Source organism: Lissotriton helveticus, chromosome 1_1 (assembly GCF_964261635.1).
Source record: "Lissotriton helveticus chromosome 1_1, aLisHel1.1, whole genome shotgun sequence".
In the NCBI taxonomy this organism is placed as follows: domain Eukaryota; kingdom Metazoa; phylum Chordata; class Amphibia; order Caudata; family Salamandridae; genus Lissotriton; species Lissotriton helveticus.
The window spans coordinates 1,517,080,221-1,517,101,870 of record NC_136057.1 but is presented as its reverse complement, the minus strand read 5'-3'; the positions used below and the strand labels follow the sequence as shown (position 1 = coordinate 1,517,101,870).

Here is a 21,650-nt window from a genome sequence, read left to right as displayed (position 1 = left end):
ATAATCAACGATTATTTTAATTATCTTGGCACAGGCACTTTGGGCAAACTGGACCAGATGTTACGGCACCTGGAAAACATAATAATACAGTATCGAGCCTCAGAATTTCTGCTACTGGGGGGATTTTAATATACATCACCAGATGGAGGATGCGGCAAAATAGAGGCCAAACAGCTAAACAATCAGGTTCATCACCTTCCTGCAAATGTACAATCTCAACTCCAAGGAGGCAATAGCCACAACAAATAATCCACGTATAACACATGCCCCCTCCTTCAATAATCAATTTCAACAATCAATCCACTATTGACTATGTTTTCCTGTCGCAGGCTCTAAGGTGGTGCAGAATACCGCTGCCCGACTCACTGTCAATACCCCAGCAAGAACACCCTTGGCACCCCTTCTGAACCAACTCCACTGGCTCCCTATAAGGAAAAGGGTACAATCCAAAATAGGCTGTATTATTCATAAAGCTCGCAATGGGCAGGGCCCTTCCTATCTCTCTAACAAGCTCTCCTCCTACACCCTTGTACGAACTCTGAGGTCAAGCACTGAGCATCTGCTCATTATCCCCAGAGTTAAAAAGGCACGTAGTGGTGGCAAGGCATTTTCCTATCTTGCCCCTCTATTTTGGAATAACCTACCTTCTCATCTACGTTCTGGACTTAATCTAGCCCAATTCAGAAAGATGCTAAATACCCACCTCCTAATCTTCCCCTGTCTATGATGTTCCTCACCGTCCCAAGCGCCGAGATACCCTCATGGGTGATTCAGCGCTATACAAACCAATAAACTTCAAACTTCAAACTTCAAGCAAGTGCCATACCTCCTACGAGGGGATATATCAAAGCAAGAGTGATCACGCCGCCCTACAGGTCGGTCTAGACATATCAGCGAGAACTCAATATTGTGCAACCCACCTATGGATCACTAATGGTGGAGAACACTATATATTCTTGCAGAAGATCAAATGAAATGCTATGACCACAGTAAAGTTCAAAACTTGGAAAAAGAGCTGGGCAGGGTTAACACCCTTGCCCCGGAAGTCAGGGATAATTACAGACATGTCCAATCTGTCCTCCGATTTACATACATTACTTCAGCGGGAACCACCCACCCCTGAACGCACCAACATGGAAAAACACTTACACACTAGGCCCGGTAACAAAATTAAGAAAAGTGCCCAGCACTTAATGGCAAGACAAAGAGCTTACAGGAAATTAAACACCAGTCGCTCAAAGAAGCAACTACATACAGTGGCCTGGGAACACTAACATCTGATATGAGAACAAAGGAGGAAAGCCCAGGTGGCTAAATGGATTATAAATTTTGACTTGATTGCAGTAAAAACAAGCATAAGCAATTTTTGTAGTACATCAACACCATATGCTATAGGGGCAAAAGTGGGGGGAACTCCATGAAAAGAAGGGAATGGATTACCCATGTTAAAGTACTTTACAGCGAGTCGCTGGATCAACGCTCCTTGATCAACACTGTTGACTAAAAGAAACAGACTGTGAGATATTGGTTTTAGGACATGTATCATAGAGTGAACTAAAATCACATTCATTTCATATAATAGGCCTACATATGTCGTTCAACTCAAATACAGCTCCCCTTCACAAGAAAAGCTTATTTGCTCCTAAGTTTGTTTAGTCAGCTGATAGACTTTGTTCACTTTTATGCAACCCTTTTCTGAACACGCTGGAAAATGACCATTGTCCTCTAATTTACTCATCTATTTATGACATGTAGTTGATAGACCACAGAATTAGAAGGTCTTTCCACTGATACTCAATTCGTATCTGGTGAGATGCAACTTTTGAACTGAGCTCAGGCTGATACGAGGAATTTCCACTGCTAAGCAATTTTGTATGAAGTCACATAAGCTCTGCTTTGAGTTGTGTATAAATATGGCAGAGTAAACGTTAATCTGTGTGCAGTGTATGCTTGCCATCGGAGTGCAAGTTGTATATTGTTCCTGCTAGCGTAATAAATGGCTTAAAAATGTTGCCTATGATTCATCGCACTTTAATCTGTTTATTGACAGAGTGGGGATAAATAAAAGCATAAAACTGGGCATTCCTCAAGACGATGGTCCAGAAAGAGGAAAGTAAAATCTCCCATATGGGAACCTGCAATCCGTAAAGTCCTAGAACAAACCAGAAAGGATGGTGCCCCCGAGCCTAACTGGCTCCTAGGCTCATTATTCTGGGAAGACATGCAGTTTTGGGACTCAGCACAGAACTGGCGCCACTATATGCTGAATGCTGGCTCCAAAAAGATGTCCCGTAGTCATTGCAGTGATCCATCCTCCAACCCATCTTCAAGAAGGGCCCGAATACTGATCCAAGAAACTATCGCTTAATTGCACTATTGGACATTTATGTCAAAGCATACACCAGCATATGACTTCAGGAATTAGCACAATGGGCTTGTGAGGCAGTCCTCCTGACCTTTTATCAAACAGGGTTCCATGCAGGAGCGTCAACAGTGTATATCATCGTCCTCTCAGGCTTAGCCCAGCAAGCAGCTGCTCACAACTCACTCACACAGTTTGCATGTTTTGTACTCAGCTGTCTCTGATGAAATTGCCCAGAACATCTTGTGGCAGAAGCTTGAGTGGTGGAACATCTGACCTAAATTGCTGCAAGCAATGATGTCCTTGTATACCAAGACCAGACAAGTCAACGCCATCTCATCATCATGCTTTAACATCTTACGTATGCTCAAAAAGATCTTCCGATGGATCCCCACCGATACAAGAAAGACGGTCACCCAAGCACTTGTCACAAGCCGACTGGACTACGGAAACGCCCTCTACGCCGAAACCACAGCCAAATTACAGAAAAAACTCCAACGCATTCAGAACGCCTCCGCCCGACTCATCCTAGACATCCCCCGCCACAATCACATATCCGGTCACCTAAGAGACCTTAACTGGCTCCCCGTCAACAAGAGAATAACGTTCTGTCTCCTCACCCAGGCACACAAGGCCCTCTACGACCTAGGACCCAAATATCTCAACAAGCGCCTGACCTTTTACACCCCCACCCGCCAACTACGATCGTCCAATCAAGCCCTTGCCGCGATTCCACGCATCAGAAGATCCACCATGGGAGGAAGATCATTCTCCTAGTTAGCGGCCAAAACCTGGAATTCTCTCCCCACCCACCTCCGCCTTACACAGAACCACCTCTCTTTCAGAAAACAACTCAAAACATGGCTATTTGACAAGCAACGAACCCCCCCCCCCTCAAGCGCCTTGAGATCCTCTGGGTGAGTAGTGCGCTATACAAATTTTGACTTGACAATGTTATTCAACCTTTACACGTCGGACCTGAGCCTGGCGCTAGCTGGAGCTGCCATAGTCACCACAAGAATTAGCGACAAGAGGATTCCACTTGTGCATTATGCGGATGATCTAGTGCTGCTAGACTACACAAACATCAGTCTGCAAAAACCCTAACGCCCTGAATAGGTACAATCTTAGGAATAAGATTGTGGCCTATGGGAATAAAACTAAAGTTATTTTCTGTGGGAATACCCTAAGAAAAGGTTGACCAGATGGGTATTGGGCTCACAGATGCTGGACTGTGTTCAACATTACAATTACCTGGTTGCCTGGATATGCAAATCTGGTAGTCCAACTCTGCACACACATAAAATGTTCGATAAAGCAAAAATGGTCACATACGCCTTATGAAAGTTAAACAACACGCTTGACAATCCAACGACCATTGCCATTCACAGGGTACTTTTTACCAAGTAACTTTATGCAGTCAATTATGCACAGCAGGCATTTCCAGGAATGCTCTGCACCCCAGTTGAAAATATTCAGGTTTCAGCTTACAAGAAGCTATTTCATCTTCTAGCTCACATGAGTAACACCCTGATCAGATTAGAATTTGGACTGGTACAACAAAACGTGGATATTTTGGCAGCACTTGCAAAATTCTACTATCAGGTAATGGCTGCTCCTCCTAACACCATGAAGGTCATAAAAAATAATGCTGACAAGTTCCAACAACCCCTGGTCTACAAATCTTGCGCTAGCCAAAGAACGTCTGCAACTTGTAACAGTGAACTGGGATACAAACAAGAGCAATTACACCAGTAAAAAATTCAATTCAATTCGCTTTTATTTTGGTTAAAAACCATAATAGGCCTATATACAACAATTCATGCAATAAAATATAACACAATTTTCAATTTTAATCCAACACTTTTACAATTCGCTGCATACTCAGTAAAACAAGATCACATAAAATGAATAACAATTTAAAATGTGTAGGGATAAAATAAGTCACTTATAGTCTGCAAATTCAAATTTCAAAACTTTTACCTAGCGCACCAGATTTACCGTAAAAAGATATCTGCTAAGACTAAAGACTATTGGTTGCAACGTGCCTGATTTTAAAAATCTTATTGCTTCTAGATATTTCCTAGTCCCCATATAGCAACACATTAGTCTAATCCACTTCCTTCTCGGGTAGGCATGGGCTGGACAAAAAAATAGCACATGTACAAGGTTTTCTTCAGCATTTAAAGTGCAAAGTGTACAGTAAGCCTACCCCTCAACAATGGGACCAGGTAACAATGTAGTCGTATTCGATTTAATCTGAAGGATACCAATGCGGAACTTACCATGTATGACCTACCCAGTATGCTCGCCGGCAGACTTCTCATAGTGAAGTAAAACCCTGTTTACTGTATGTATATGTATAAAAACCATAAATAAAAATAAAAATAAATAAATACATAATGATTTTGCAAGTTGAGGTTGTACAATATCCAGATATAGTTACACAACAAGACAATGGTTTAACACTCAGGAAATGTGCAGTAAGCCTATCCAAACTGACGTTACACTGAACGCTATTTATTACATATTCTCAATAGTTTTGCTTCGAGACTTGCCTTGAATTGACTGTTAGTAAGTTGGGAGCATATCAAAAACAACTCAACCCTACTTTATTAACCCAGGTCTTGATGTGGCGAAACCAAGGGGAAGTAACATGACCAGCAAGATCCACAATTTCTCTTAGTCCTTCTTTATAACAAATGAGTTCCTGAGTGACCCATAAGTGAACCAAAAATAGGAAGGGTCTCAATACAGCTAGATGTTCTATTCTTTTGATGCCAATGTCATGATACACCGATGTCATTGCCTTACATTTGGGCAGACAAACAAATATCCTTACAAATTAAATTTCTTCTAAAAAAAGATGTACCCAAGTTGCTCCCCCTCCCCCACTGTTCCACCCCATAGAGGACTGCTGTTTGGGTCCTGAATTTGTAGACCTCCAGGGCTGGCGTTACTGCCTTGAATTTGGTGGCTTGAGGTTTTGTTTGCAATCCCCATTGAATTCTACAGCAAAACAACTTTGGATTTCTGTTTTTTGCGATTTCCAGGACAGTTTTGTGTCTATTGTGATGCCAATATATCTAAAGTTTGTCACATACTCCAGAAGTTGGTTATGGACAGTGATGTTTTTCCTAAAGGACTAGTGCGATCTTATACCCATATACTTTGATTTACTAGAATTGATTTCAAGGTCCTTTATAGTACAATAGTTATTAAAGCTATTCAATAGCCTTAACAGCCCGTTTGGAGTCTGTGAAAGAAGGATGGTATTGTCTGCGAATAGTAATGCAGGTATCGGGACCGCACCAAATTTGCACAAAATTGTTAACATATAATGAAAAAAGCGTAGGTACCAACATGCATCCCCGTCTCAATCCGCTTTTAATAGGTATGGCATCCGTAAGATCGCCTTCAGGGCCCAATCTAACCATAGCATAGTGTCTTGCTGTAATCTAGCTATCTGCACCAAGAGCTCATCAGGTACACCTTGGCTGTTCAACGAGTCCACACAGGTGAACCCTTGGGACAAGGTCAAAAGCAGATTTTAAATTAATGAATGCTACGTACAGATGGCCTCCTGTCAGGTTGGTATTTATCCATGCTATGCACAAAAGCCTAAAGACCTGGTCAATAGTGCTGGTTCTTGTTCTAAATCTCGGTTGATACGGTGAAAGAATGTTATTTTCAACTATCAAATTGGTAAGTTTATTTAGAACTTGTTTGGTGTAGACTTTTTGCAAGGTATCAGTTGAATTAATGGGTCTGTTGTTGACAGGCTTTTGTTGGTTGCCATTTTTATAGATTGGTACAATTGCAACTCCTCGCCACGTTTCTGGTACTTATGCCACCGAGGCCACTGTATTGTATCAAATCTGCAATAGGAAAAAGGCTGTATAACCGGTCACAGGGGTTGAAAATGGAATGCGTACAAGCAAAAGCCCTGCATAAGTCTGTAACAGCTTTGCAACTGGATTACACAGCCAAACCACATCTTCAACAGGTAGTGGGAAAATGTGCTCCTAAACAGATTTTATATGCAAGATTGGTTCCGCTTCCAATCAGCTAGAATCCATTGTGGAAAAACTTGAAAGCTTTATTGGGTCTAGATTGTGTTATTATAGAAGGGAATCCTTAGCACATATACTGTTTTGCTGACCAGCTTTAGTGCATGCCTACTGAGGCCCATGTTTATAGGGCATGGAATACACTCTGCCAAGGAGGCAACATTTGGAAAGTGTATAATGCTGGTACATAAAGTGACCAGCCTCCAGTGCAGCAAAGCCCGGAGTTAGAGACCCTGTACACCAATGTACTTGCACTTTAAACGCCATATATGAGCAGGTCTCAGCGATGTGCTCAACTCTTTGGCTCAGACCGATGCATTGTAAATCGTACATATAGTCTGTGATCTATGCACTTTATAACAAAGGCCTGTTAATTCGCTCATTAAAATGTATAATCTGCTTGAGAGTGAACCATGCAAAATCTGATCCAGCTCTGCCCTGCCATTCGTTGTGTTTATCCTTCAACAAATCATGTTATGGTATAAGTACATTTTTGGGATGGTATCTGTTTACAGCAGCATAATTTGTCGCACCGTAGAAACTACTTTGTACTGTATGGCCAACATATTTCAGACATTGACACGCCCTTTAGTGTTTTTACGGTTTCAAAAAATAGACATTGTGCCTTTTACGGCAAGATACTTTGTTTTATTCATGCACACAATTGTATATACTGTCAGTCATATTCGCTTTTGGAGAGAAACAGTACCTTTAAGGCTTTTCTTCCCCCACTATTGCGCCCTTGTTGCATTTTATATCATCTGTTTTATGTATTTTGTAATGGTTTTAAGTAATCATACAATTAACGTGAATTGAATTGAATTATGTTTTTTTTCTGAAGAAAGTGATCTCTTATTTATGAACTGGTTTTCTGGAGGGCCGAGGTGATTGAATATATGGTTGGATCATATGATCCTTGCAGTTTTGAGATTGCTTACAAATGCGCTTTTCATCAGGGAACTATTTATTTGTGAATAAAGACCAGATTATGGTACCTGGCTAGCCATGTGTCCCACTTTATTGGAGTTTCAAATTCATACGTTGGATTCCTGGATACACATAACCAGGTGAAGGTGCTAGATATATAACAAGTAATGACATATGGGGGTATGTGTATCCCAACCATGAGTACACATGGGCAATCTGTGAACACGTGTCCATGTAGTGTAAATTATTAAGTGTGCGTGATCCTGCAAAGATTATTTTCAAACTGAAACACCAGCTCTGTCTGTGGGTGGGAGTCTCCCATAGGGAAAACCAGGACTGCAAGATGATTTGAGGAAAAGAATAAACACCACTTGTAACTCAGCAATGCATGGACCATTGAAGAGGTTTGGCTGATTTTGTGTGGAAGCTGTAAGTAAGTGTTCCTCAATACATATGTTCCTAAACTGTAAAGGAAATCACAGCCATGCCCTGGCTCACCCGATTGGATTTACAGTCAATGTAACCACTTGAGAGACATTGATTCCTTCCAATAAATCAGAAAATTGGAAAGAGAAAGGGAGTGCAAATATCAGCTGCAAATGCAGTTAGACAGCTTTTAACATGGTGATGGCTGTATTCAGTCCTGGGCTACTCCACCCCTTACTTTTTTCTTAACAATCATTGATCTCATGAACTATCTGATTACAACTGAGGCATATCAAGGATACCTAGCAAAGCAAAATCCATACAGTAAACAACACAGCCTCCGGCATACAAGATCAGTGACTCAAAATGTTTCTTACCTGGACTTCTCAAGAGATTGTTGTTTGTCTCGTAGCTCTCGCTTAAGGTTCTCTACTTCTACCTTCAGCTCAATGTTCTGAAAAGATGATGAGGACATGGTTAAACAGGTTGCTAATCAAACCTTTCATTGTTACCTGTACAGCTAATGTGATAGTAAACAATGTTTCTTTGACTTAGTGTATGTATGATATATTTCATGGTAATAAATGATAACCAGTTTTCTTTTTGTCCATTATTTGCCATTGCTCCTTGTTCTTTTCCTTCATAGGCTGATCCTGTTGAGGAGAAAAAGCCACCAGACCACTCAGACCGCCTATACAGGCCACCTTGGGGGTGATGTACAGAAGTGTCAGTTAGTGAAACTTTGACTAATGCAAAGAGTCACAGCAAGCATTTGCACAGCCACTTCCATTTTACAAGCTATCCACATGTACCAGTGGTCAAAGTGCCACACTGATACAAGAACGGTGCGAGGAAGATTTCAGTGTGCCACGTAAAATGGGAATTTGAAAGCAGGAGTACTCACTGTATACTTAAAAATGCCATTTTCTCCATTTTTGCAATAATTTGACACCACCAATAGCATTTTAGAAATTCTTATTTATCTTTACTGAGAGTTAGATCTGCCTGACAACCATTCACAAGTGCATCATCGTGTTTGTCCAGGGATTTGCCAAACACCTGAATGTCGTTGCATTAGTTAAGACAGCTGGGAACAACCTCGATCATTTTCTTTATAAGGTCTAATGCTGCACAACGGAGTTAGAAGTGCTGTGCAGGTTATGCATGAATACATGTTCACATGCGTGTGCACACATCTGTAGCTAAGCGAGGAAGACCGTTTCTCTGTTGTCCACTATCACACATGGGAGAACGATTACATTAATTATGATCTGCTAAGGCCTTATAAGAATATTGGAGATCCAAAAAATCCCATTCTTTTGGCTGGAGTACAAACTACTGTTTAAACTTGATTTCTAGACTTTGGATAAAATGTGCTTAAAATGTACGTTTTGATTGGCACAAGGTAGGAAGGTCGTTGACATGTATTTTCCTATCAATTCACGTGTCAGGAACTCATATTAAGAGTCAGATTTACTGTACATGAGTTTGTCCTTGCACTTATGATTTTGAGTATATTTCCCTCAACTAGCATTAATGAGGATTTCAGTTTCCCTACAGGGCAATATATGGATTCTGCTTGCCTGCCGGTCGTTCAAAGCTCCTTTCGGAACAATTGGCCAGGTCTGTTGGATTAGAATTCTCCTGGCTAAGAAAGGGGATGGGGAAAATGTCCATAAGCTGATAAGCAGCACCTTCAAGACAAGCACTTGAAGGTTTTTCCACATAAAACAAATGGAAGACAGGCAAACCTCTGGCCCCTGTGAACACTATGGGGTCGGGAGGGTTTCTTTAAGTTTGGAGGGAAGAATTGAGACATTAGAGGGAGAAGCCTGGCTCAGAGGAGAGATGTGTTACAAATTCACTCTCAGATGCTCTCTTACTTTCTTCTCAGAATTATGTGCAAGGGGTTGAGCAGCCAGTGGGCTGGTCCCTGGGATTACAAGTTAAGGGTGGATGGATGATGTGGCATGAGAGAACGAGGTACGGCTCCCAAGTTGTACACCTCTCCCCCTCCATTGGTAAACCCCTGCACAGGGAAAAAGGTTTGAGAAGAGAACAACAGAAGTAGGAGGATGCACCTGCGTGGCGTATGAACCCTTGTCTGGAGTACCCACTCACTGAGGACTTGTACTCCTCAGACATTTGTGGCTCTGTTTCCAAGGTTGTATATCAGAATGTAGATGTAGAAATATTATGCAACAAGAAAATCATAACACGAATGTGAACAACCAGAATATAGTGGCAGTAAGTATGTATTAGTAAGTGCAGATTTACTGTTCTTAACTCCACATTTACGTACATTGACAAAACTCATCATTTCAAGATATATAAATGTGGAGTGAAATATAGTAAACTTATTGTGAGTTATATGCACAGGCCTTCATAATGTTTTGGTTGTCAATATTTTTCCTATGGTATTTTTGTAGCACAATATTTAAAACCTGATATTCTGGTATCATCTCCAGAACTAGCAGAGAGTTGGGAGGGAAGATCGACCAGCTCCACCATTAGACACTGAAGAAGTGGACAGGGTGTCAGGAGAAGATCTCCCATGTATGAGTGTTGCCCCACCAGGGGCACCTTCAATGAGACCCACCAAGTGGACGTCTCAAAACTGGTAAAAGAAAAAAAAGAAATCTTGGGCCCATGCAGCAGCATAAAAGGTTTTTGGGGAGGCCTTGCCTTGGGGTAAGGAACCTTCCCAATAATGTGTATATTACTCCTTTATGCTCAGTCAGTGGCCAGGGTCCGCACGGGACGATATGTGTCGGACACAATGCCCATAACGAGGGGGACGCGTCAAGGGTGCCCGCTCTCCCCCTTACTCTTTGCTCTGGCAATGGAACCATTGGTGTGTCATCTTCGCACGGTGCTAGAGGGTCAGGGCATACAAGTGGGAGACATGGAGCACATGGTGTCACTGATGCGTTGATTTACTTGAATCGGCCGACGCAGTCATTGCCGATGCTGCTGGCTGCAATGTCGCAGTTTACGGCTGCTTCTGGGCTTGCAGTTAATAAAACAAAATCACAGCTTTACGCTATTGGAGAGCAGACCGACTGGGAGGGGGGTCCAACGCCCGGAGATGGGACTTCCATGGATAGATGACATGCTTCGCTATTTGGGGATATGGATTGGAAGGAACGCGGCAATCTTCTTCCAGCATAACATGGGGAGGATAACCCGGAGTCTGCAGGGGAGTATCGCCTTCTGGAACACCCTTAAACTCTCACTGATGGGGAAGATCGCCTTAATAAAAATGGGGGTCCTCCCGCGCTGTCTGTACACAATGCAAGGTTCTTTTTACGAACTTCCGCACAGGGTCGTCAGGGAATTGGATTCCCTGCTGGTCCTCTTACTGTGGAATGGGAAGCGGTGTAGGGTGAGTCTAGAGGTTCTGAAATGTAGGTGGGGCACAGGGGTTTAGAAGTCTCGGATCTAGAACTTTATTATTTTGTGTCACAACTGCAACATGCTAACGCGTGGCTAGATACGGAGCCCTCTTGGGAGAGGTCCTTACTGGCAGGTACATATGGGAACGGGCAGTTGGGAGCGCTGCTGTGGCAGGCAAGGGGGCGACAAGACCACGGCCCCCCACTGGTGCGGCTGGTGGCCACAATGTGGAATTGAGTGGTACGGCACCTAATTCGAGACAGTCCGTTCGCCCCTGAAATGGATCTCTGGCTGATGCCACCTTTTGCCCGGATAGAACAGGTCATGTCAATAGACAAGTGGAAGGAGGGGGGCTGCCTGATGCTGTTCGACCTCTATCGGGACGATCAATTTATCACTTATCAGGCGGCGGTGACCTCCTTCGAGCTTGGACCGGGGCAATTTCTCCAGTACCCTAAAATAGCGGCGACAGCGCGGCAACTATGGCCCTCGTTTCCGGAGGCTCCAGTGCACACCCGCACCCTGGTTACCATGATAACGATAGCAGGAGGACGTACGTTTGTGACCCACCTTTACAGGGCATTGAGGGAGGATAAAAAGTTAGGTCCCCTGACGATAGAACACAAATTGCAGCGGGTGTGTCCACAGGAGATGACCCCACGAGAGTGGGAAAAAATACACGAGAGTGTGTGGAAGGTGTCGGTGAGTAACCGCTTCAAGCAAATTCAATATAATATTATACATATGACTTATCTCTCACCCAAGAGGCTCCAGGCCATTAATAACACCAGGGACAAACACTGCCCGAGATGTCGCAGTGCGCAGGCAAATTTTAAACATATGCCCTGTAATCCAGTTGTACTGGGTGTCGGGGTGAGTTTTTCTTACAGTTGTGTTATGTTTAAACTAAATAGAAGCTGCGAATATGGTAGACAAAGGAATCTCCACAAGCATAATCATCGCTATACGACTTGTTTGGCATTGTTGCTGATTTACGGACCACCTCAGCAGAGGCGGTTAAGCTGTATGTTTGTTCCTCTCTTGTTTTAATGATCTGGAGATATAAACCTAATAAAGAAATATTTAAAAACAAGTTTACTTCTGTTAACCAACTCCTTGCTGCTGGCTTTATGTGATCCTTCCTTGTTTAGCAGTGCAATATTGTTTTGCTGATCTAAGTGTCCAGCTGTCTAGTTTCTACTTCAGACAGAGTCTAGCTCAGTGCCTTGTTAGTGCACATATTAGAAAAATATACATTATAGGCATGATTCACAATGGTAAACACACATATGTATATTTACTTCTACCCTTAGGCGTAACTCTCCTCCTTTTTGCTTTTTACTTACATGTCCCACCCTTTTAAATCAGGGCAGTGAAGTCTCCTATAACAGATTTTACTAGTATAAAGTTCCTGTTTGTAACTTTTGACCTGTTACTGGAGATCTCCGCCATTGGGGAAAGTATAGTGAAAATATTAACGTTTATCATTCTCTTATAACAGTGGTTCTTAACCTGTGGTCCCTAGGCCCCTGTTGGTCAAAGAGGCCTACTCAGGGGGTCTGTAACTTTCACAAAATTAAATATTGTAATTAATATATTACAATTAATAAAGTATATACTAATACAGAAGCAACATTGAAAATGTGAAATCTTTTTCTATATTGGATTATGAATTACATAAAATATTCAGCTCTGTGCATATTTGTCTTTGTATTATGGTGTACTGAGGTTCAAATAATAGCAATTGCTCACTCCAGGGGCCCCCAGCTTCCAACAATCGGGCAGTGGGGTCACCGGATTCCAGTAATGATTCATTGGGAGTCCACAAGAATTAAAAGCTAGGATTCACTGGTGTATGATATAAATATATATTAACTTACAATATTTATTTTTAACCCACAAATGATAAAATACAATATTACAGCACATTAACTCATCAAATTAACTGTGTATTAAATAATAAGATAATATATCTTCATTTAATGTATAGATATTATTGAAAATATAAAAATAGTATCACTAATATTTTTATTATTAGTTAATATTTAGTAGACTTAGTTAAAAGTTATATATTTATTTAATTAAAACACATTTTCCTTTTTAGATAAAGTTGACAAGTTTAATTTTTGAACTGAGTTCATAAATTTGTTAACTTAAAAAATATATGCATATATCTGTATATGTTGAACTAATTCAATTTTCTGAACGTTAGCTCCTTTGGGGTGTATAATTTTCTACCTACATAGTTTTCTATTGAAATATGTTACAAGTGGTTTTGCCATGTGTGGTCCTTGCCTTACTTGGAAGGCTCGAAATTAGTAGATTTGAGCCTGTTCTGACACTTATAGGGCTGTAGTAACATTAGAAATGTATTTTGTGAATTTCCTTTGTCTTACTCTTTCGTGAGGGCTTGTTTTGCATTAGCACATCCTTCCCAAACCCCTTCTTAAATTTCCCTAAACCCCTCCCATTTAGTAGTAATTCATTCAAATGTTACCAGTACTCCCCATAGCCTCTCTGACATGTATTAGGAACATATAGTGATACTGTGCAGTACCTCCAATTTGTTGGCATTCAGGAAGGGCCTTAAAACTTGGCTTTTCACCCTGTAGATATCCGCTATATTGTTAGTTAGGGTTTTCTTTCCACTTTTTTGTTTTTTCTGTCCGTTATGTTGTGATACAGGTTTACAATAAAGCGCCGGGACACTCTTTGAGTAGCCGTGCGCTATATAAGTAAAAAATAACATAACATAACATAACATATATTCCTACTTGTGCACAGACCTCCACCCACCATGGCAGAGATCTCTGCACCAAAAAGTTAGGAGAGGTGGAGGCGAAGATCTCCAGATGTTGGTCTAAGAGTTGTAACTGGAGTGGATGGCGTGACCCGCAAGGACTCTTTGGAAGATACCTGTAATATTGGGATGTTGCAAGTAGGGAAAGTAGTTCACTTCTTCTTTGCCTTTTGAGTGAGAGCATCTCAGAACGAGCTCCGTCTCTATAGCTTTCTGTTATCCAACCCATTGATGGTGGAGAGACTTCTTAGGAAGACTCCACATGCGGACACCTTTCTTATTTCTTACTTAGGGGATGTTTAATTAGGGATGTCACTTTAGCGCTAGTGTAGGGATAGATTTATGCTTTATAATTAGGGCTCCCGGTTTTATGGTATTTATTTTTTTGCCATTTCCGTCTGTATTTATCCACATTTATTTTTTGCTAATTTTATCAGTATTTATCCATATTTATTTTGGGTTTTGTGAAAAAAATACGCTGAAATTAATATTTTTCCACATTTATTTAACCTATAAATATGCATATATGCTTGAATGACTGCCAGGTTTCAGTGCTGTTAACACATGCAAAAGATACATCAGTACACTTATATGAAAATCTGCAAATATCAGTTTCAACCTTGTACATATCTACTGCTGTTAAAGCCTTTTTACTATGATTCCTTTCTTTGTTAACCCCCTTATCTATCAATCCACACATTTAATGGCCCGGCAGTCATGATAGACAGTATTTAGAATTCCTCAAATAGCAACCCAGTTTCCGTTTGTATCCACATTTAAAAATAAATACAGACAAGAAAATGAATGTTTTCTGTCTGTATTCATCTGTAAAAATCAGTAAAAACGGAAAACAGGGAGCCTTATTTATAATCATCCATCCTCGAAAAATTTGGACTCATGCTTTCTGATCCTATTTCTTGAGGTAATGGTTTTGTTCATGTTGCATCAACTCAACTTTGTTCGCAGATTTTGCTTTATGCTGATTCCAATGTATTTCTGCACTCTCATTTTGAGGTGTCTCTATGTCCAGTTATTTTTGCCTTTTTTAATACTTTAACTAATCTTACACAGTTGTCTTTGGTTATTATGGGCCATATGTATGAAAATACAGATTTGCGAGTCCTTAATAGCGATTTTTTGCGAATCGCTATTAAGGACTCGCAAACTGCTATGTAGGTAGGAATTGCAATAATAATTGCGATTCCTATGCATTCCTTAATTGCGACTCGCAAATTGAGAGTCGCAATTAAGGAATCCCTGTCCATTCATTCCTGTGGGCCGGGAGGCCCATAGGAATGAATGGGAATTGCGCGCACAAATTGAGAGTACCCAAAACGTACTCGAAAATTGCGCACGCAATTTAAAGGGTCCCAAAAGGACACCCTGTTGCACCCCTGAAATGTGCATGTGTGCACATGTGACGCACATGCATGCGCAATGGCACTTTGAAAAAAGCAAAAATGTGCTTTTTTCAAAGAATTCGCAAATTACCACCAACTGTAAGTAGTTGCTAATTTGAGATTTCATTTGCCAAATGTGCATGGTTTAGGTACTTTCTACATCACATGTATGAAATTTGTTTTTTACATCACATGTAAGGAATCGCAATTTGCGATTTCTTAAATGCAATCACAAAATTGGGAATCGCAAATTTTGCGATTCGGTATTTTGCGATGATCTTTTGGGATCCTAAAAGGCCTTTTCCCGTTCGCAAATGGGCCAATTCTGAGAATCGGTCCGTTTGCGAATGGGAATTGGGCTTCATACATATGCCCCTATGTGTCTAGAGAAATTCCTGCTAAATAGTCTGGTATTATTAACGATTTTCTCCCGTCTACGCTTTCATTCTAATAAAAAGAACCATCGGATTGTGACTGAAGAACAGGTCCAGAACTTATGGGCCTGGCCCTGTCAGTCCAAATTGTTTATTATCTCAATGCTTAGTGGGACAACTAGCTCAGTTGCCTATTCCCTTTGAATATGCGTACAGTCTTACTGCATTCTCAGCATTGAACAGATTCTGGACATTTTTGCTTTATTATAACCAGAGGTATGGGACAAAGACAGGTACACTGCTTAGGCTGCCTTCGCATGCAGGTGTGACTAGAGGGCTGATCGCCCATAATGTCCTATGGCGTGATATTGTTATCCCTTTACTAATTAAGACACTGTGAAATCCCCAGTTATACTACAACCCTTACCTTAACAGTGTCTGAGAACTTTGAAACAAATTAAAGGGACTCACATAATCTCTGGGGCAGGATGAATCATATTCTACTTCTGAATATTATTATTCAAATGTGACTAAAAAAGATGCTGTATTTACTAGAGCTAATGCACCCCCGTCATAGCCTTGGCCCGCAAATGTGATTTGCTTAATCGATTGTGTAAGGAGGCATAAGTGCATAGCTGTGTGAGCACTGTTTTGGGAAAGGAGGGGAATAAAGTGAGCATTGTTTTAGCCCAGGTGTGCCTCGTAGAGATGGGCTTGGCCAGTGTTACACTGTGGTAAAAGTAAGCAGCCGTCTTAGTGTGCCAGTACAAGTGGGGCCTCACTTATGGCTCTGATGTTAGAGAAGAGAGAGTGCCAAAACACCAACATTTATTTTTGGGGGTCCCAGTACTCCATAAAACCTTGGAATGGAGCTGGAAATCAAAGAAAGAGTTTTGAGCTCAAGCATTATTGAATATCATGATAAGTCTGAGTTGAAAAATGTCACCAAGAAACACTGGTGAATTCGGAATCACGGTGCATACTGTCTTAAAGAACTGCTGCCCGTGTTGAGAGGCTGAATGACAGGGGAAATATCGCAGGTCTCACAAGAAAAACATTAGCAAGGAAGTGGGGTTTACTTGCTAATATCTAGGTATTTTGTGTTGTGTGGTGGTATATATTGGAGTTTAACTATGTGGGGTGCTGTTACATTTTGTGGCATGATGTGGATTTGTATGTGGTGTTTTGTGTAATGGTGTTGTTGAGTTTTATTATGTGGTTTGGTGTTGGATTATGTAGTGTGGATTGCAAATTTGTTGAGTCGAATTGTGTGGTGTGGAACTGTGTGGGTATCTTTACCTGTTGGGTGATGAAAAAGAAGAAATAGGTAGGATTGGAGTGGAGTGGAGCAGAGTGGGGTAAAACAGAGTGGCTTGAGCAGAGTGCCGTGGAGTAAAGCTGAATAGCGTGGAGTAAAGCTGAGTGGTGTAAGGCAGAGTGGAGTAAAGCAGAGTGGAGTGCAAGAAATGGGAAAATAGACAGGAGGATGAGACGAAATACCTTGAAGACACGGATGGACAGAACAGGTAAGGCGGGTGGAAGGCCAGCAACAACAGGTGAAGAGGTTCCAGAGAAAGGGCAAAAGGGAAACTGGTAGCAAGTACAAGTGAAAAGGGTTGGCAACATGAGCAGGCGGGCTGAGTTGGCAGCGCCGGAGATAAAAGTTCCAAAAAAAACCTTTCCAGGAAAAAAAGTTTAAAAAGCCTTGAAACAATGCTAGAGGGAATGCAACAGAAGGTGCAGACTAAAGGTGAGTGGACAAGCCTGGCAGTTGTAACTCAAAAGACTAAAGAAGTGGCCTGATAGGGACACAGGGGTGTATGTCTCAATTCTGCCAGGGATAATTGACAAATGGCCTGTTGTGGCTAGTATAGGCAAAAACATCTCATTGTAAGGTAAGATGGTAGACAAGGGAAAATATTTAAAGGTACAGTGGTGGTTGGGGTCTTGCCACTGGCAGATTACGAGGTCTGACAGAGACTGAATGAGAAGGGAATTGCAGAGGCAGGTGACAGGGAACTGGATGGATGGTTATTATCCGGAACGTGAAAACAGACAGGCCCTTTCCTTGGTAGGCTGAGATTAATCCTCGCCCTGGCCTTGGGGCAGAGGACGAGGGAGGTGGAGGGGGCTCTGTTAATTTGTAACGGCCTCCAAGGTGGAGGGATGGAGGAGGAATTAGTAATGCATAATCCTGGGAAGAACTAAGGGAGAGCATGGCCTGTGAGGCCCAGCGATAGATTCAGAGCCTTGTCAAGAGAGAATAGGAAGAAACCGGTGAATTGATCGGAACAAAACTTAATCAGGTACTAGAGAAGCCGGGCGAGAGCGCAGCCCGGACTGAAAACAGGAGAGTGCCCGCGGAGTCGGGCCTTGCCCAGAAAAGCACGGAGATGAGCCGGGGAACCCAAAGAAAAAGACCGGTGCTGGGGGTGGTGTTGGGGCCCTTTTCCAAGAAGGTAGATGCAAAACCATGGCTTTTCCTGACAAGTGTGGCGGCTGAGAAGTGTCTGAACGACCGAGAATCGGGCAGAAAAGACCCAGAGAGATCAACGCCCTGCCTAGAAGTAAGACTGCAAAAGGCCTGACACTGAAAGCAAAAAGGAACAGGGGAATAAGTAGACACATCGCCGAATTGGGACCGAGTGAAGCGTCGCTCATGGAGGCCGGGGGAAGTCCTAGCCACCAGGCTGCCAGCCCCGGAATTCAGCTACCTACCACAGAGATGCCCGTACTAAAGCTGCTAATCCTTCATGAATGCTAAACTAAAGTTAGAGTGGGAACGCACTATGTGCGCTGCTCCCGGCAGGCTTGGGTGCTGACTGACCTAGCTGCTACCATGTAAGAGTCAATCCCGATACCGCAGGTGACTAATCAAGACATTTTGCTGCGACGCGCACTTTAATAGGTTGACGCGGCGGGCCGTCACGACGTGCAGCTGCGCAGTGGTTGAAGTTGAATTCAAGGAGTTGTGGGAGGCTGGATGTAGGAGAGTAGGGTCTGCTTCCTATGATTACCCCCACTTTTTGCCTTGATTCTCTGGTTTTTCGACTTTAGTCTGGCTGTGGCCCTGCTAATCAAGACCACAGCCTAGCTGTTCTCTCTCTAAATTGATACCATGTACTTTAGGTACATGCCAGATTGGTTACTGGGTCACCCTTGTGAGCCCCTGTATAGTGTATCCTAGGTACCGAGGGCATAGGTGCACCCTAGGCCTACCAGGGGCTGCAGCATGCATTGTGCAACCCCTGGTTTGCCTTCCAAACTGACACCACAGGTCTGTTCACACAGCCAGGGTAAGGTGGTGTAATCACCCCTTACGTAGATATAGTATATCTATATCTACCTTATATATAGACACATAGTAACATAGAAGCCACTCCTATGGCAGGCCTTAACAATCCTGGAGGCAGAGTGCTTGGTATTATGTGAAAGGGTGCCCTAGCATGAGCTGAGCCCCTCTGCAGCTTTCGGAACCATCTCCTTATAGCTGTTCTATGATATAGCCATACCATATACTCTTAAGTGCATTATAATCCTCACGGTTAATGCTTACTTTGACAAAACTCTGGCAGGGGATGCCTGGATAATAGGTTTCCTGTCCAGGGAGGTGCTGGCACCTCCCCAGACAGGCTTTAGTGTATTGGGGACAGGGAGGGCTGGATTCAGTGAATGCTTTCCAGACACTGCCTGGGGCACACAAGGTGCTCCATGATTAGCCCGGTTCAAACCAGTTGCTGGGGCACTCAGCCAAGCTCTGGCGCGAAACTGGGCAAAAGGAAAGGGGTGTAACCACTCCATTTTGAATCTAACTTGCTTTCCTGGTTGCTCCAGGCTTGCTCCAGCTTCCCTACAAAGGAGAAGCGCCACAGACCTTGCTGGTCTGCACCGAAGCCAATCTCGACATCCTGCGTGGATTGCGTTTGCCAAGGCATGTTGGGTCCAATCCGGATACCGACACAACAGTCAACTAGATCCTTTGTGGGACAGCTCGAATCCAGCTCCTGGTTGTCGTCGACACCTCCTGGACCTCGTGGCTGAAGAGACAAGCTTCACCTTTTCACCTGAATTCACCCGACATTGGCTGGTTCCTTCCTGGTTCCATCCTGGTCACTGGCAAGTGACCCAGACTCTGTCCCTTCTGCTTTCAGGTTCTTCAGATCTTCGATCCACCCTTGGATCCACCGGACACTTTTCCACTGGTCACATGCAGCACTTCTTTGCAGCTCTCCATTGAAAACGACGACGAAACCCGACACCAAAAGGCACCTATGCACCCGGCTTCCCTAGGTGAGGTAACACGAATACTCCGGTGCTCCCGTGGGTCTTGACTCTCGAAGTGTCCTAGTCTAAAGGGGTTTCATCGTAGTCCATCTAGAAGTGTCCTTAAATTGTAAATTTGTAACTTGTTTGTTTCCCATGGAAAGTCAATGGTAACTCGCGACTGTGTTTAGACACTGCACGCGTCTCCCGTGGGCCTCCTACTTCCTAACCCTTGGTTGTTCCTAGAAGTCCCAGAGATTCCCGAGGCCGGTGGTTCCCAAAGTGTGCACCGCGGCACCCCGGTGCGCCGCGATAAGAAGCCATGGGCGCCGCGCCGCCGCCAGGGTGTTGATTGTGGAAATTGCAGACGCTATTCCACCCCCACCTTTGTGCTGAAGTGAGCCCTGCCCTCGCCGCACTCTGCATTTAAATGGCTCAATTAAGAGCTTGTTGAGGTTTGTGACGAAAGTAATGGGTATTCATGAGGAAAGTACATTGTAGCTTTGGTCCTGCCTTAATGTACAAAAGAAGTGGAAAACAATAAACATTGCTAAGCGGGCAGGGTCCCCAAATAGCCTCACCGTATAGCATGGAAGTGCCTAGTTTTAAAGTGTAAATACCACCGTAAACATTGCAACACATTTCCTCTTCTTGTGACGGTCAGAATGCAAAGTACTTCGGAAGTGCTTGAAAAACACATTGTGTTTTTGTATGTGCAATTTTTAAAAAATGGGAGAAGACGCAAAAGAGTATCGCTTTGCATATATCACATGGTTCCTAGAGTTTAAGTGTGCTTCATGAGAGACAGTGAAACGTAATTGCAATTAAAACCAAGCAGAAAAATCACTACAATAAGATACATATCAGAACGTACACCCTTTGGTTTTATTTTTATTTTTATTTAATGCGATTTTATATAGCGCGAACATTACCCGAATGTGTCACAGCGCTTTACATAAGAACCAGTTGCGATACATAAGGACGTAGAATTACAGACATTACATAAAAGATACAAACAGGGAAAAATTGCAAATGTACAAGTTATAAAGTCACACAGGGAAGAGATATAAACAGAAATAAATTGCAAATGTACAAGTAGTGAAGTCACACAAGGAAGAGATACAAATGGATAAACTCTAAGAGTCACATGGGAATGGTAGAGAGTACAAAGGTCTACTGCGGTGGTTCCCAAAGTGTGCGCCGGTAAAAAAATGGTGGGGAGCCACAGCCAACTGCCAATTAGGTCAAGGGAGCCATGGGTCAAAAACGTTTGGGAACCACTGCCCTAGGCCCTAGGCCTACTTTCTATCTCAGACGTGTTTCTTATACCACTATTTTAGTATATGGTTTTTGAGGCCTCTAGGGCAAAACGTATACTGTGCAACTTATCATATGCCAATTATGTAACTTGTATTGTACTTTTACCTCTGACCTCATAAAGAGTGCAGAGGGGTTGTCTTTAGAATAAATACATATATATTTGATATATACTTTGTGTGGTGTTTGGTACTCAAGGGATTATAATTAGTAAAACAACTTGCTTAATGCGCTCTCTGAAGTCTTAGCCTGATGACTGCTGGTCTATGCTACCACTAGGATAGCTTTCTATAAGGTTGACTTTACAATCATCAT

General features: G+C 42.6%; 1 protein-coding gene across 1 annotated transcript in view; it reads right to left on the bottom strand.

The window, feature by feature from the left end:
* PDE4DIP (phosphodiesterase 4D interacting protein) overlaps positions 1–21,650 on the bottom strand; it is a 1,524,691-nt gene that overhangs the window by 1,409,377 nt on the left and 93,664 nt on the right. The window contains exon 2 of the mRNA XM_078686955.1: positions 8,163–8,239. Coding sequence (XP_078543081.1) covers positions 8,163–8,239 — 77 coding nt within the window. The remainder of the gene's footprint in view (positions 1–8,162; positions 8,240–21,650) is intronic.